This window comes from Grampus griseus (assembly GCF_964374135.1).
Source record: "Grampus griseus genome assembly, chromosome: 9".
Lineage (NCBI taxonomy): Eukaryota > Metazoa > Chordata > Mammalia > Artiodactyla > Delphinidae > Grampus > Grampus griseus.
The window spans coordinates 75427934-75445272 of record NC_139003.1 but is presented as its reverse complement, the minus strand read 5'-3'; the positions used below and the strand labels follow the sequence as shown (position 1 = coordinate 75445272).

Sequence of the window (17339 nt, the reverse complement as noted above, 5' to 3'; positions counted from 1 at the left end):
AGAGCCCATACTCCGCAACAAGAGAGGCCACCGCAATGAGAAGCCCGCGCGCCACAACAAAGAGTAGACCTGGCTCGCCACAACTAGAGAAAGCCCGCGTGCAGCAACGAAGACCCAGCACAGTCAAAAATAAACAAATAAAATAATTTTTAAAAATAAATAAATAAATAAATTACTCATTAATGTTTCTTTCTTTTCAAAAGATACTGTCAAGTTAAGGTCTAAAGTGCAACCAGGATAAAATAAATAAGATACAAGGATGTAATTTATAGCAAAGGGAACATAGCCAACATTTTATAATAATTTTAAGTGGAGTATAATTCATAAAATATTGAATAACTACACTATATACTTGAAATTAGTATACTATTGTAAATCAGCTATACTTCAATTTTTTTTAAGTGTAAACAAGGTTGAAAAGCATTTAAGAGACTTTGATTTGGGGTTAACTTTTTGGGCAAGAATACTTCATAGGTAAATAATTTAAGATTTTGGGGTATGTGGCTCCTTTTTAGGCTTCTTTTTTCAAAATGTTTTATTTGAAGGGAAATAATTGTAAAGTGATACAAAGTGAGTCTTTATCCCATGGCTGTGTCTAAAATTAACAGAAAACAAAACGATTTATTTTTTAAAAATATTTATTTGGCTGCGTTGGGTCTTCATTGCGGCGTGCAGGCTTCTCTAGTTGCAGCGCTTGGGCTTCTCTAGTTGAGGCATGTAGGATCTTAGTTCCCAGCCAGGGATTGAACCTGCATCCCCTGCATTGGAAGGTGGATTCTTAACCACTGGACCACCAGGGAAGTCCCAAAGAAATTTTTATATTAAAATTATGAAGAAATTAGGATATTCACAAGCTATGTGAGCATTTTCCAATTCTGGTAAACTTTAAATTAAGATGAGTAGGGACCTCCCTGGTGGTCCAGTGGTTAAGACTCCATGCTTCCACTGTAGGGGGCACAATTTTGATCCCTGGTCAGGGAACTAAGATCCCACATGCTGTGCGGCACAGCCAAAAAAAAAAAAAAAGTAACTCTCATTATTTCTTTTGGTGCTAAATTGCTTTTGTAACTTCTCTGGCCTTTATTCATTCATTTGACAAATAAATATTGAGAATGCCATGAAGAGCCAGGCCCTGCTCTAGGTGCCGGTGATTCAGGAGTGAATAAAACAAAGTCCCTGCCCTCATAGAGTTTACACTGAGTGGACGGCAGCCACCAACACCGACAGTAAACAAATAGTGCCTGAGTGGTGGTCCTCTTCCTCTTCCAGGGTCGTCAAGAGAGGCTTGGAGGCCATAACTCTCTTACCCTGTGTTCCTAGGAGAGTGAGGTGTGGAGTGTATCAACACCTGGTGTTCGGTGGCTTTCCCTTTCTGGAACTTCAGTGCTCTTTACCTCATTCTCATTATTCTCATTATGATTCTCAATATTACGCTCATGAGCATAAAATTTTGCACTCCTGTAGTCCTGCTAGATTAGGTCCTTTATTTTCATGAAGGTTGTAGCCTAAGATTTTCTCAGTGTGCCCTGTCACAAATAGTAGTGGACTATATCCTGAGAATTACAGTACATCAGGAAATAAATAGTAAGTGGAAAGTAACAGAGGTGTGCAGCAGGGGTGTTGGGCATTTGCTAGACTCACTCTCAGAACTTGCCTTGTAGCCATCGGCGTCCAATGTATTGACTCATCAAAATTGAAAGTTGCCTCATGCCATGGACCTTTGGGATTACTTAGGAGCACGTGGAGTCACAGATATTAAATGCTAAGTGCCAAGGGCTATATGCCTTATGTATCTCTAGAGGCTGAAAGTAAAGCTTCATCATGAGCATCAGCACAGCATCTGCGGTAGGTGGGAAAGGAGCAAAGTGAGGGAGAGAGGATAACCCTCAAGTTTGGAGACACAGGATAAAGAATCAAGTAAGTGAACAGAATAATATGGACAGCTTTGAATTGACTAAGCACTGCTCTCAAAATATAGAGAATGGGATTCTACATCTTTTTTTTTTTTTTAACATCTTTATTGGGGTATAATTGCTCTACAATGGTGTGTTAGTTTCTGCATTATAACAAAGTGAATCAGTTATACATATGGGATTCTACATCTTTTAAAAGAGCTTGTAAGTAGCAGTAGACTTGAACCTAATCTCTGAAAGGAAGGAAAGAGACCAAACTGTGGAGATTTCATCTTTTTGTCTTTCATTAAAATAATGAATGTAATATTGAGGGCTCAAAAGAATGTAAGATCTAGTTTTTGAAGCTAGGGTGCTCTGGCTGAAACCCTCACCTTAAATACCATCTTCAGCTAAAGACAAAAGAGGGTAGGATGTTGGAAGTAGTGGTTTGGGACTTCACAGTGGAGGGATGAAATTTACATGGAGATGAGAAAGTAAATGTTTGGTAAACAAATGTTTGCTTGACCATGCAGAGATAGTGAGACGCAGAGTAGACTCTGATCTCTCCCTTACCACACCTAGCCCATATTCTTTGCAGGTGTCTTTGGTGATAGCTCTGTTCCTGGAACCAGACCCATTATCTAAATTCTTTAGGTAGCCAAGGGGATGGTAAAAATAAAGACTTCTGAGTCTTCTTTTTCTTAAAAACAATCATTCTAAATTAATTCTTATGCCAAAGAGACGTATTTTGGGGTGGCAAACATTGCTCCCTTACAGAGTTAATATCCAAAATATATAAGGAACTCGTACAACTCAATAGGAACAAACAAACCAACCAATTAAAAAATGAGCAAAAGATTTGAATAGACATTTCTCCAAAGAAGACATACAGATGACCAACAGGTACATGGAAAGATGCTCAACTTCGCTAATCATCAGGGAAATGCAAATTACAAGTACAATGAGCTATTACCTCACACCTGTGAGAATTTCTGTTAGCAGAAAGACGATAGATGATAAGTGTTCACAAGGATGTAGAAAAAAGGGAATCCTTGGTCAATGTTGTGAGAATGTAAATTGGTGCAGCCTCTTTGGAAAACAGTATGGAGCTTCCTCAGAAAATTAATAGAACTATCGTATGATCCATCAATCCCACTTCTGAGTATTTATCCAGAGGAAGGGAAGTTAGGATTGTTGTCAAACCCAAGTTCATGTGCCCCACGCACAGTGAGGCCAAACAAACTGAAAAGTTGGAGTTTGGAGCAGAGAAAGGTTTATTGATCGAAAAGGGTGCTGAAAAGATGGGGAGACAAAGGTTTGTCTCAGATCCATCTTACCAGCTGGCCAGGGCATAACGTTTTTAAAGGCAACATTTGGGATGAGGGTTGCAGGGGACTTGACTTTCTTCTGATTGGTTAGTGGTGAGGTAACAGGGTGGTGTTTCAGGAATCTTAATCATCAGGCTTCTTGTTCCACCCAGTCTGGGGTCCCGTGCTTGTGCCCAGCCTGTAGTCACCATCCTCCACCTGGGTGGGGGGGCGGGGTCTTAGTTCCTACAGAACAGCTCAAAGATCTGTGTCAGATTGTTTTGTATATGCCTCGAGGAGGAATTCAGACTCTGTTTTATCACTGAGCTCTTGTTTCTCAACTGCTTTTCCTTTGTTTCTGCATTCCCTCACTTCCCTAATTAACAACTGCTTGAATCTCTTCTTTGGAACTCAGGGAAGGCCTAGGAGACAAAGCCTTTTTCTACAAACAAGAAACTGGGGACACGGAAAGCCTTTTGTACCCAGGAGGACCCCTCAGGGTCCTACTCTTTTTCAGAATCTTGAAGAGATGTCTGCATTGTTATGTTAATTTCAGCATTATTAACAGTAGCCAAGAGGTAGAGGTGACTTAAGTGTCCATGTGTCCATGGATGAATGGATGAAGAATAATATATATATAAAGACCCTGGGTCTGTATACACACATAGAGGCACAATGGATGATAATTCAGCCTTAAAAATGAAGGAAATCCTGTCATTCATGACAACATGGATGACATTATGCTAAGTGAAATAGACTAGATGCAGAAAGACAAATACTGCACGATCCCACTTATATGTGGACTCTGAAATAGTCAAATTCAGAGAAACAGAATAGAATGATTGTTACCAGGGCCTGCAGAGAGGGGAAGTTGGGGAGATATGGTTCAGGAGTACAAAGTTTCAGTTATGCAAGATGAATAAATTCTGGAGATCTAATGTATAACAATGTGACTATAGTTAACAATATTGTATACTTGAAATTTTCTGAGAGGGTAGATAAGTGTTCTCATCACACAAAAAAGAGGTTAACTATGAGGTGTTGGATGTGTCAATTAGCTTGAGTGTGGTTATTATTTCACATTGTATATCAAATCATCAAGTTGTACACTTTAAATGTATACGTTTTAAATTGTCAGTTATACCTCAGTAAAGCTGGGGAGGAAAAGATTGAATTATATTTGTGTGTGTGTGTGTGCGTGGCCAAATTCCTACATAATTCCTACTGAGAATCTAAAGAGAAAATAGCTGACTGTCTCCCAGTTTAGAGGTAGATACTACAGGAAAGTTCTTAAAATTAGCTGGAATACATATATGATTTCTACTTTCTTAGTAAATTAAACAATTTCCCCTTAGTGTATTTTTCTGTAGAATTATTACTTTAATGAGAGAATGTTAAATTGACTTATAGACATAAGCGACAAGTAGTATCTGTCTCATATGGAATGATTTAGTTTTTAGATTAGCTCAGTAATGTTAGCGTTGGTTAGAGTTTTAATTAGTTAAATGCTAATTATCACATAGTTTCACCTTTAATTGCCCTTGATTTTGCACTATGAAATAACAGTAATTGTTGAGTAATTTAAGATGAACCCATTTTTAAACTTGGCCAAATGAGAAATTTCTTCATTCTTCGTATGTTAACATCAGTTGGATTACCGTTGAGTAGGTCTTGAAGTTAACTTGGTACGTTTTGCTTGTTCTAAGGTAAGTAATGGGATTCTTTGATTGCAAGCCGTCACAACCAACTCTTAAAGCACAAATGGAATTCATTAGATTGATATCAATAACTCATGGAATGGATAAGATACTGGGAAAGTAGGCCTGGAGAGAGGTAGGCTGAGCTACTTCAGAGGGTTGGGAAGTAGGAACATCTGGAATATCTCTTTGCTGGTACATTTTGGTCAGGACCTCACTGCAAGAACAAATAAACTGCTTCGTCTATTTATCACTCTAAATGGACTCAGGTCAAGATTCAAAATTCAGGGATGGGGTTTTCAACCTAACTTAATTCACTTGCCTGCCCCCTAGTGTACTGGAGTGGTGAGAGAAGAGGCCTGCCTTACACAGCATCCTCCAGGAGGCTTTCCTTTTCATAGTAGCAAGGCAAGTGCCAGGATTTACTGTGTCCACATTCCTCACAAACGGTGGAACACAGATGTGGCACGGATGAAAACTAGGCCTATTCAATACGCTGAGATTTCTTATCTCCTGTTTCAGAGGACCAGGCAGCTTCCCATAGAAAAAGGCAGTACCTTAATTCGTCATAGGGCAAAAATTCTCCACAGGCAAATAGTGTGTAAAAACTCTTGTGAAACTTCAGTTCCTTTTTCCATTTTATATGCTGTAAGACTTTTCGCTTTCCAGAAAGAATATATTCTGAAGTGGAAGATCGTTCATTTACTTATCGTTGAGTTCTACCAATGGCGTTTCCTCAGATGCACATTTGCCTTTCTTCCCTTCTGCTCTGAATATTTCCTGTAGGCCAGTTATGACATTGGAATTGAGTTCTCCAGTGACATTCACTGGGAACCCTAAAGAGGGAATATGTGAAAGAGAGAAATCTAGTAAGAGAACCCAAAATAATGGTAGTTTATTATAATAGATTCTCTGGCCAGTGATCCCCATTTCTGCTTTATACTATTTTTCTGTCAATCTTAGAAGATTTCTAATCACTCTTTACTGTTTTCATAAAAACCGATGTTAAATTACCTTAAAAGCCTTTTAAAATTTTTTCATTCCTTTTCTAGTGAAATGAAATCGTTGGACCTAGCCTGAAGGAATACCTTGATGGGAGACATTCTCACTGATTCTGCCTATTTCACTTGTAGTATTTCCATTGTAAGAGAGAATCTAGTGTTGACATCAGATAATGTTTCTTTATGGACATAGTGGAGCAAATATTTATAAATGCACACAGATATTCCGTAAAATAAGAAATATTTGTATGGAGCTTGCTAGAGACATTAAAAAAAATGGGATTATTCCATTAGAATCATGGTTAATAGCCAGAGGTGTTGTGCCGGCGGATTTTCTCCAGTGTAGGAGCGTCTTGCTAGCGCACCACTGACCCTCTGCCACCCACAACAAGACTATGATCTCTGAAAGTTAGTGGCAGGCACGTTTTACTTCCTGCTTCTGAGCTGGTGGGTCAGGACCTTGGGACGCTAAAGTCGTGGACTCCTGTTTGAGAATGCAGGTTGCCTAGGTGGTATTTTAAGGCATTTTAGAGGTAGAATAAGAGCTTTCCAAACAGAATTATGCTTTTAAACGAACTACCAGTTCAAATGTTGAATTAGTCTTGTGACAGTTGGTTTGTGAAATTGAAATCTTGGGAGAAAGCTAGTTCTTTTGCAACTTGTTACTGACAAGTAACAGCTCTACAAAAATGGAAGTAAACCATGAGTTGTTATAATGGCTTCGTTCTGTGGTTGAAATATCTCCAGTAGATTATATTGTTCAATGTAATTGTCATTGATATAATTATGTTCATGAAGATTTATTAGTAGTCACTTTTATCAAAAACAATTACAGGAACCTCATGGATTTTTTATTTTATATTTTTCTGTATTAATTTTATTTTTATTCATTTTAATTGTGTTTGTTTGTTTACTGAGTTAAATTACTTCAACAGATTGTGAATTTTGAAGCTAGAGAATCATACACGTGGACTCTTTACTCTCTTCTGTATTTTAACTGGCGTCTGATCACCTGTAACTCTAAGATATCACCATTGTTCTTTAGTTAAGATGTAAAATGCATCTTGAGTCCTTTAGTAGTATCTCTGGGGAAAAGATAGGAAGTCTGAATTTCACAGGTAGTGATTTATTGTAGCAGTAGAGAAAGAATGAAAAACACATATTGCAGGAGACGAAACAGTCATAGCCCCAACTAGCCTTCCTGTAGTTCTGGTCACATTCTGTTAACATACCATTTTAAAAAGGTGAATTTGGGGGCCTAAGTTGATACCATTATCAGGTTCCTGTGCCAATGCAGAACAGTGAAGACAAAAGCACTCACCATCTTAATATTCACAGGACTGTGCTAAAGAATAATGATTTAAGATCAAGACAAGAGTTAACTGCCCACCTCACCAACCAGTGGCCTTCCCCAGGAGCTCTGGATGTCAATGCTGTTGCCTTGGATACGTTGCTTTACCGAAAACACAATAAACAGTGGTATGAGTAAGTGTGATACTTTTTTTTTCCAACTAATTACGAACTTAGTTGTACCAAACACATGGCTATCCACTTTGGTTTCTCATTCTTTCTGAATTCGTTATTAGCTTAGAGCAAAAGTAGGATTTAAGACTATTGTGGCTTAGTAAGTTTAGATTAAGGCAGTGAATGTGGTAATGTTATGAAGCCAAGGCACCCTGGAGAAGTAAAAAAAATTTGAGAAATCCACCAGCTACCTACTTCTCCTCTAGTTAATCTTCAGGCAGTCCTTCAGTGAAATCTGTGAGCCTGTATTTTATGAGCCATCTATTTTTTTTTTTTTTGCATCACGTGAGCCTCTCACTGTTGTGGCCTCTCCCGTTGTGGAGCACAGGCTCCGGACGTGCAGGCTCAGCAGCCATGGCTCATGGGCCCAGCCGCTGCGCAGCATGTGGGATCTTCCTGGACCGGGGCACGAACCCGCGTCCCCTGCTTTGGCAGGCAGACTGGCAACCACTGTGCCACCAAGGAAGCCCGAGCCATCTATTTTTTAATTGTAGCTTTGGTGTTTGTGTTAGGACTAATTTTCATGCTTGTTATAAAACATAAAATTCCATCTCATGAAAGGGTAGAAAGAAATTTACTTGTTCTTGATGGGTCTGGAAGACTTTTGTTCATTTTCAGTAAATCTAATATTGGGGGGATATTGAAGATATAATCACTCCACCTATAGGCCACAAGATCCTTCTCCTGTTTCTTTGTCCCAGTGTTCAGGACTATTTCGTTTCTTTATTGTTTCCCAGTGTTGAGAGAGCAGCAAAATTTTAGGATCTCTTTCTTTAGGTAGTCTTCATTTTGGAACGTGTAAATTGTATTACCTTCTTTTGGCTTTTAGCCATTTCCCATCATGGTAATTTTTTTTCAATATCTTTATTTTCCTATATGTCTTCAGCTAATTTTCTGATTATTTTCCCTGCTCTCCCTGCAACTCCTTCTGTTCTTTCCCTTCCCTTCCTCCCTTTCTTCTTTTGTCCCTCCTTCCTCTCTTTCCCTCTCTTCTCTTCTCCCTCTTTTTCTCTCTCTGTTTTTCTCTCCGCTTTTCTTTTAGAGCCCTTGCTTTAAATTTCACTGGTAGAGCAACACACTTCTTTCCCTGCTTCATAGGGTGCCTTTCACTAGGTAATTAGTAGCCAGACTGTTTCTACAAGGAATGTTTTAGCATAGACATAATTTCTGCCTGCTTTACTCTGTGATTTTTTTCATTTATCGGAGGTAGAACTCAAATTTTACCTTTCGTTGTTTAAAAAAAATTGCTAGAGGCTTTAATGTTTGTTTCACTGATTGTTAGAGATACGTAGGGAAACATAAGCCAGTTATTTACAGAATGAATCGGTAGAACTCTCTTCAGCATCTCCTGCACCGCACTTAGTATGATTCAAGGTGTTGACCTTTCATGGATTGGAACTGAATTCCCCTTACATCCTTAAGAAAGTCATAAATAACTGGAATATATCTTATTATCCTAGTATATAATTTTATCTTTCTGTGACATTGAATGAATGGAAGAATATTAGTTTATTTGTATTTCTGATTTATAGTTGAAAAACTGAATTTATAGCAATACTTGGTAGACTTATCCATGTATAACATAAGATACTCCAGCTTTTTTAACTGCAAAAATATTATAATATTATATCCTGACAAGTTAAAAGACTAATAACTATGTCTTTTTATTGCAATACCTACATGGTCACTTTAGACAGTGGGAGGTAAAATATTTTAGCCAAAAGACATGTATGTACCACTGCCTGCCCATAGAGCTACCTATTGAAGAACGAATAAGGACATCTAAGTGGAAGATTTATTTCCAGATTACCTTTGCATGCAGTAATAGTGACTTTTTTTACAGAATATTGTAGCAGCAACAAAAGTTATTGCAGTCTCAGAAAAGAATGCAGTGAAACTGCCTGTTTGTCTGTTTAGAATGGATCTAGATTTTATACCTCTTGACTCAGTTACTCCATTAATTTAAGAAGGGGCACCCTTTCCTTCCCAGCATCATCCTTTAATCTAACCTGCCCTCAGATGTTGGTATTGCTTTTCTGTGGCCCTATCGCCAAATTGATATCCCTGAACAAAAAGTATGCACGAGGGGGTAGCTCTGAGATCCCTGGACCTACAGTTTAAAGTCAGGACTTAAAAGTATCTCTGCTGCTTCCTTGCTGTGTAACACTAAGCATCACTTCCTCTCTCTCTCTTTTTTTTAAAATATATTTATTTATTTGTGACTGCGTTGGGTCTTCATTGCTGCACCCAGGCTTTCTCTAGTTGCGGCAAGCGGGGGCTACTCTTCGTTGCGGTGTGCAGGCTTCTCATTGCGGTGGCTTCTCTTGTTGTGGGGCACAGGCTCTAGGTGCGCGGGCTTCAGTAGTTGTGGCACGTGGGCTCCATAGTTGTGGCTTGCGGACTCTAGAGCACAGGCTCAGTAGTTGTGGCTTGAGAGCTTAGCTGCTCCACAGCGTGTGGGATCTTCCTGGACTCGAACCTGGACTCCAGGGCTCGAACCCGTATCCTCTGCATTGGCAGGCAATTCTTAACCACTGTGCCACCAGGGAAGTCTCACTTCCTCGTCTTCCCTTCTGTTTCTGCACATGTAATGTTGGAGGGTAATGCCTATTTAAACAGAATTGTAAGTCATATGAGGTAATAAATTGCCTGAAACCTAATCATTTCCTGGTAAATCTTTATTTATTTATAGCCTATATAATCTTTTTTTGTTTATACTCTCACATAACCTTGTATCTTTCATGTTTGGAGAATATACACTCACCCAACATCCCAAGCTCTACTTTCTTAGAGAGCTTGTAAAACCCTATATAAAATTAAAATGACCAGCAAATCCCCAGTTGTTCAAAATACATAATACCAACTTTTTCATGTAAAAATGGAGACTTCGGATTTTCAGAACAGAGTAGTGCTGTATAAATCATGTTTGAAACAAATCATAGCTTTTCATCGGGATCCAGTTTTTGCTCTCTTCAAATTTATAATATAAGCCAGAGCTCTCGAACTGACTTGGTAACTAATTCCTCTTCATTTGACCAGTATCTTAAATAAGTCCAACACATGTTTCTGAGAGACTGCACATTATGGAGGTGGTAGCCAAAGCCTCTTTAGTAAGGAGTACTAGCTCTCTTGATAATATGGAGAAAGAAACTGGCCCTATAATGAGTCATCATAATTTTCTGCTAAGAGTATGGGATGTCTATAGTTATTTCTCTGGGGCTCTGGAAATTTATTCGCCCAGTTGGCTTTGAGAAGAAAGAGAGCGCACTGTTTGATTTAATGAATTTCATGGATTTGTTGACATTTCTTAAAATGAGCCAGATAACTTGGCTATGGTCACCTGGTCGTGGAAGGATCCCTTTCACAATAGATCTTAAATTTATTTCCATTTAATATACTGTTTATAAAACTTTAAAAATATCATTTCCAGTTTATTTCTTTATTATTTAGACCTGGCAAGATTAGTTATGATGGATTTTACTATATCTTTTCCTTTATTTCAAACATAGGAGTATCATGTTTGATATTGTAGCGTTATAGGCTCACTGTAGAAGCTCAACAATAAATAAATATGTAAAGCACACTCCCAGACACACATAGAGCAATTGATTCTTTTTTGTCTCCAGTAAGTTCTGTTTTAATATGTATCTTTTTATGTAAAGTCTAGGTCACATGAGCTTGTTAGATATTTGTTATATAATCTTGTTAGATTATCCGTTACATAGCCTTGTTAGATTATTGCCTAACGCATCATTCCCATCCCAAAAGATGAGATTCATTGTCACTTTTTTGCGGTACGCGGGCCTCTCACTGTTGTGGCCTCTCCCGTTGCGGAGCACAGGCTCCGGACGCGCAGGCTCAGCGGCCATGGCTCATGGGCCCAGCCGCTCTGTGGCATGTGGGATCTTCCCGGACCGGGGCACGAACCCGTGTCCCCTGCATCGGCAGGCGGACTCTCAACCACTGCGCCACCAGGGAAGCCCTACTTAAGCTTCTTTTAGTCTTCTAAATTTATCATTGTCTTCCAGTTTGGCTATTATTCACAAAATTATTAAGAATTATGAGCCTTTATGTGCCCTTTATGATCTATCATTTAGGCCTACTTTTCTTAATGACTCCGATGCATCAGATATAATCACTTCAGGTGTATTAGAGGTTCTCCTTCCCTTGTGTGTCTTTCCAGTCTTTTTAGAATAGGACCCCCTAAAGCACTGAGGCTGTAGAAATCTCTTTAAATAAGTTTTGCATTGACCTGACTCACATGTATCCTTTCAAGCTCCCTTGCATCCTTCCATTTTGTAGCAAATTGAGACTTTATAGATGTTCTGCTCTAACAAATGCTTAGTTTGTTCCTTTAACAGACTTCTATGAAAATCAAACCAAGAATAAAAAGAATGGCGTATTTCTGTTTCCACACACAGTCATGTGCCTCTGTGTATATAGTGCACATTATTTGTTTTTATTTTGTACATGTGGATAGTTTCTTCTTCTATCTCTCTGTTGCCCAATGACTACCAGATAATGTGAATTATCATTGACCTCAGTATGTCTACTGGGCGAATAAGTAATGTAGATTATCCATATCATTGCATCTGCATTGATATAAAGTATAAAATTGTAGAAAATTTTACTTATAATTGAATTCAGCCCTGTTGCTCAGTTTCCTTTTAATTTGCCTTTATTTGGTACCCAGTTCTATGTATATAAGTCTAAACTTGAATGATTTTATTTTTTTATTTTTTATTTTTTTGGCTACAACATGCGGCTTGTGGGACCTTAGCTCCCTGACCAGGGATCAAACCCATGCCCCCTGCAGTGGAAGCGCAGAGTCTTAACTGCTGGACCGCCAGGGAAGTCCTGATTTTGAGTGGTTTTAAACTGCTTATATAGTAAGATATTGAATGCAGTGGATTTTATTATATCCCAAGTGCTCATGACAATTCCTACAAGTTTAATTTAAATTATATTTAACAATGTAATGGCATAGATTAAACTGCAAACTTTTATATAGTCATAATGCATGACTCTTACTATCTTGGGTTCTTATTTTGATTAAACTCCTGCCGTTTAAAAAAATTATACTCTGTGAGAAACAGAGACGTAGATGTAGAGAACAAACGTATGGACACCAAGGCGGGTAAGGGGGCTGGTGGTGGTGGTGGGATGAACTGGGAGATTGGGATTGACATGTATACACTAATATGTATAAAATAGGTAACTAATAAGAACCTGCTGTATAAAAAAATAAATAAAATAAAATTTTTTAAAAATGTATCAACCCCCAGCAACACATTAAAAAAAGAAGAAATTATACCCTGAGAAATAGGAACAGACCGTTAACTGGTTTGACGTATCTGGTGGGTTACAATTAAATCTTTCAATGTGTTCAAAGTGAGTCTAGAATTCTAAGATAGGACTTAGTGATGACCTTTTAAAGACAGAACTCCCATAGACAGATAGTTTGCTCCATGACAAAACATTTATGAGATGGAGCTGCCGGTCGCATTGGAAATATGGTAAAAAATGAGGAAACCAAAGCCATTCTTTGTCATTACTGAAAGCAGCTGAACTAGATTCCTACCAGGTGGTGGGAAATAGTTTCATGCAAGGAAGATATTGTATGGTACTATTCTTAATATCTTATGAATAATGTGCTTAGTTTTGGCTTGGAATTTTTATTTTTGCTTCAGAACATCATTGTCTACCAAATTTTATTTTTATATTCATTGACATTTGGTTAAGTAAATAAAGCCAATAAACTCAGAGTTTATTCACTGAAGGGTAGAAAGGTCCCTAAATCACTTTGGGCTTAGAAGTGTGGTATTCTAAAAGGTACTTCAGTAGGTCACACAGAAAGCTCATTTTGTGTTGCCATTACCATAGGATGCTTTCACATGCTTTCCTCCCTTGAGAGTCTGTAAATGTGTGCTGTCAAGTTCTCAGTCCTTACTCGCCAGAGTCTTTTTTGCTTCTGGGTGTTTTGTTGTTTGTAAATACTTCTACGCATAATTTTTTAAATTTAATAATATTAAGTTTCCTATAGTGAAATATCAGTGTCAGAAACTCATCTTAAGCCCTTCATTTTTAAAAGCAAGTCCTCTACCTATTAGGCCCAGAAAAATAATTTGGAAAAGAAACTTATTTATAAATAACTTCCTTTATTCAATTCCTCTGTTCCTGATTTCTGCTATAGCTAAAGAAATAAGATTTTACTGGAAATCAAGTGAAATTTTCAGTGATTTGATTAAATACAGTATAATTTACATGGTCTATCTCAGCAAACAAGGCTATTCTTTAAGAAGGGTTTCTAATAAAATAGGAAGACATCTTTTCTTCTTACACTAGAGAGGAGATAGCATAGTAGTTAAGGGGATAGAATTAGAACTAGGCTACCAAGTTCAAATCTCATCTCTTGTGCCCCAGTTTCTTCTGCTGTAAAGTGGGGATAATAATAATTCCAACCTCTTCTGGTAGTCGTGAGGATTAAATAAGTTAATGTATATAATATATGTAGAACAGTGCCTAGCGTTTGGTAAGTGCTATATAAATATCGGGTATCATTTTTTTGTTACATGTTGTATAGCTTATATATGTGTCATCTATTATAATTATCAGAAGTTTCCTACAGTAGACTTTCCTGCTACTTAAAATTATAATTAAGAACTTTTATACTCTCACCATTTAAAAAATGATGTTATAACGTGAGAATGCTGCTCGCATTGTAGGCTGGGAAGGCTATTCCATCACCTCATCCTTCACCTCATTTCTTAGAGGAGAAAACAAATAGATGCCTGCTGTATATATCCCCCTTAATATACATACACCTGATAAATTTGTAAGTCTACTCTTATGTGTATGAATAGAGAGTAGCTATGTAATAGATATATGTTTTCTATAACATTATCATAGACTATATAACATTTCTAGGAAATTAGATAGGGTTTGGTTACCTTGGGAAATAAATATTGAACCTGAAAAACATATTCCCTTTCCTGGATCATTTATATTTAGAAATAAAAATGAATTTTGTTCACGTACTTGAAATGTCAGTAACATGAAAGCTGCATATATCTCTTGAGTTGGTTTTATGTTGACAAAACAAATATGAGGAAGGTTTAAACATTTGCACATAAACATTCATTAACATTTAAACATAAATATTTATTAACTTTCCATTTATAGCTGAATTTTTTCATCTATTATAATTTATTTCTAGTGAATTTGTTTACTAGAAAATGAGCTCACAGTTATAAATAGATGATGGAAGGAGGTTAATTATCTTGATGGTGTATTAACACAAGCAGGTATTTTACTACCCAACATTTTTTAAACTTCTCAGTTACAGGAATTGATAACAGTAATTTGTTATTATTTTTATGTAATAACCATCTGTAACGGTATCAAGGCACTGTGCTTAGGAGATACACAATCATCACTAAGTTATGTCAGTTTTGTTTCTGTATTAGGAGAGATGTAAGATTTTCTGCACCTTTGACAATTAATAATGACCAGAAGTCCCTATTTCTTAGCTAACTTGATCATCAAAAATTGGTGTAAGGAATTAAATTTGTTTGACAAGTTATTTTTCTTTTACTTTTTTTAGTGGATTAAACAGACCTCCAGAGAGGGTGGAGGGAAAAGGATAATGGAAATTCTATTGCTGCCATGATAAAGACAGTTTAGGGGAGAAATTGGGGAGAAATTAACCAGAAACTCAATAAGTTGGAGAAAACCATTAAAGAATATCTCTAGAAATTCTTTATTGTGAGAAGAAGGTAAAGTAGTATCTCACCCTTGTTTTACAGAAAAAGTTGTCAAAGTCTTGACCAGTTATCAGCTGAAGTTAGCCTTTCTCAGACTTCACTGGATCCAGGTCAGTCACAAGGAGATGGAAAACGAGACACATTAAATTTAATCAGTGAAGGTAAGAAAAAAAAAAATCTATTTAAAAATTGCTTTTTCCTGAACTATACATATTTTGGTTGCAGAGGATTGCTAAAGAATAATAGTGACATTTCTGTGAAGCATGCTAGGAATTAAGCTGCCATTATGATTAAAAATAGTCTGCTCTTGTTTTTTTCTCATGTGTTTATAGCTAACCTTCTCGATAGATATTCTGTAATTGTTACCTTTATTTCCTCATTTCCTGTATTCTTTTTTACCCACTCCGGTTTGGCTTTTGTGTCTCTACCACTTATTAAAATGACTTTTATCAAGGTGATCAACCACTGCAGTAGTGCTGACATCGGTCCTCTGTCTTCATCCTTTTAAACTTCTCAGCAGCTTTTGATTCAACTGATGATTTGCTCATTCTTGAGTCACTTTTGGTACTTCATTTTCTGAGTATTCTGAAAAACTTGGGGAATAAACATAAAAGAGTTTTCTTTCCTGTTACTGCTTTCAGCTGTGTTCTAACCACCCCTCTTTCCAGTGGGTTGCATCTTCCTGAACAACATATTGATCCAATTTCATAAGTTTTCAGGCCACTTTCAACTATATGATCACATTTCAGTTTCTAAGACACAGTCTATTCTTTTTTTTTTTTGGTACGTGGGCCTCTCACTGTTGTGGCCTCTCCCATTGCGGAGCACAGGCTCCGGACATGCAGGCTCAGTGGTCATGGCTCACGGGCCCAGCCACTCCGCGGCATGTGGGATCTTCCCGGACCAGGGCACGAGCCCGTGTCCCCTGCATCAGCAGGCGGACTGTCAACCACCGCGCCACCAGGGAAGCCCCAGTCTATTAATTTTTAAACTTCAGTAAAATAGCTGGTTCAAAATCTTTTCTTCCCGTCCCCCCCTCTCCCCCAGTATAGGCTAGATCTGTTACTCTAGCACTTTGGATTGGACACCTGGCGCTGATATGATCTCATGCTCACATATTTTACCTCTCCTTCTTCCCAGTTCCACACCTGCTGGTGTGTGTGAGGGCTAGGGAAAGACAGACAGTTCCTTACCTCAGAGGAACCTGTATTCCTCTATGCCTCCTTTCTTCTCTTGTCTTCTCCATTGCAATAAATGACCACCGTAGACATTATCTTAGACACTGCTCTTTCGCCTTATAACTGCAAGTCAGTTCATTAGCAAGTCCTGTCAGCTTCCCATACAACACGTGCTGTATACATTGATTCATCATCTCCATTACTACAACTCTAGTCTGGGCCACCTGGGTCAAGCCTCTTGGATGGACTGCTTTCGTCTCTCCTTTCTGCCTCCTCACAAGTCATTCTCCATGTGGTGAACAGTGATCTTTGAAAACATAAATCAGAATCTACTATACGCCCCCCTTAAAATTCTCCAGTCGCGCTCAGTGACAATCAGAATAAAATCCAAACTGCTTATCTTGGATGGCTTCCTTCATAATCTTGTCCTTACCAGCTTCTGCCTCATATCATACCATTCTTTTGTTTGTTCTCTACACCACAGCAAACTGACCTCCAAACTGTTCTTCCAAGCTGGTTTCTGCCTCAGCTATCTTTACACTTGCTTTTCCCACTGCCCTGAAACTACTTTCTTAAGGTCTTTGCATGATAACTTCTTTATCAGGTCTCTGTACAAATATCAGCTCTTTAAAGTAGTTGGGTTGTTTTTGTTTTTGTTTTTGTGGTACACAGGCGTCTCACTGTTGTGGCCTCTCCCGTTGCGGAGCACAGGCTCCGGACGCGCAGGCTCAGCGGCCATGGCTCACGGGCCCAGCCGCTCCACGGCATGTGGGATCTTCCTGGACCGGGGCACGAACCCGTGTCCCCTGCATCGGCAGGTGGACTCTCAACCACCGCGCCACCAGGGCAGCCCTAAAGTAGTTTTCATTGGCCGCCACACCTTAATTAACCACCCATGTCCATGCCCACCCCATCCCAGGCACCTTACCATATTGCCATACATTATATTATGAGTCTTGTCTATAACTCCCCACTAA

At 38.3% G+C, this 17339-nt stretch overlaps 1 protein-coding gene across 4 annotated transcripts in view; it reads left to right on the top strand.

Moving 5' to 3' along the window:
- RUNDC3B (RUN domain containing 3B) overlaps positions 1-17339 on the top strand; it is a gene marked incomplete at its 5' end in the record, with an annotated part of 155298 nt that overhangs the window by 121715 nt on the left and 16244 nt on the right. For 2 of the 4 annotated variants that reach the window (XM_082661583.1, XM_082661580.1), the window contains 2 exons: positions 7236-7382; positions 15227-15345. In XM_082661583.1, the coding sequence (XP_082517709.1) occupies positions 7236-7382; positions 15227-15345 (266 nt within the window). The remainder of the gene's footprint in view (positions 1-7235; positions 7383-15226; positions 15346-17339) is intronic. The other 2 variants (XM_082661582.1, XM_082661581.1) reach the window with 1 other exon arrangement.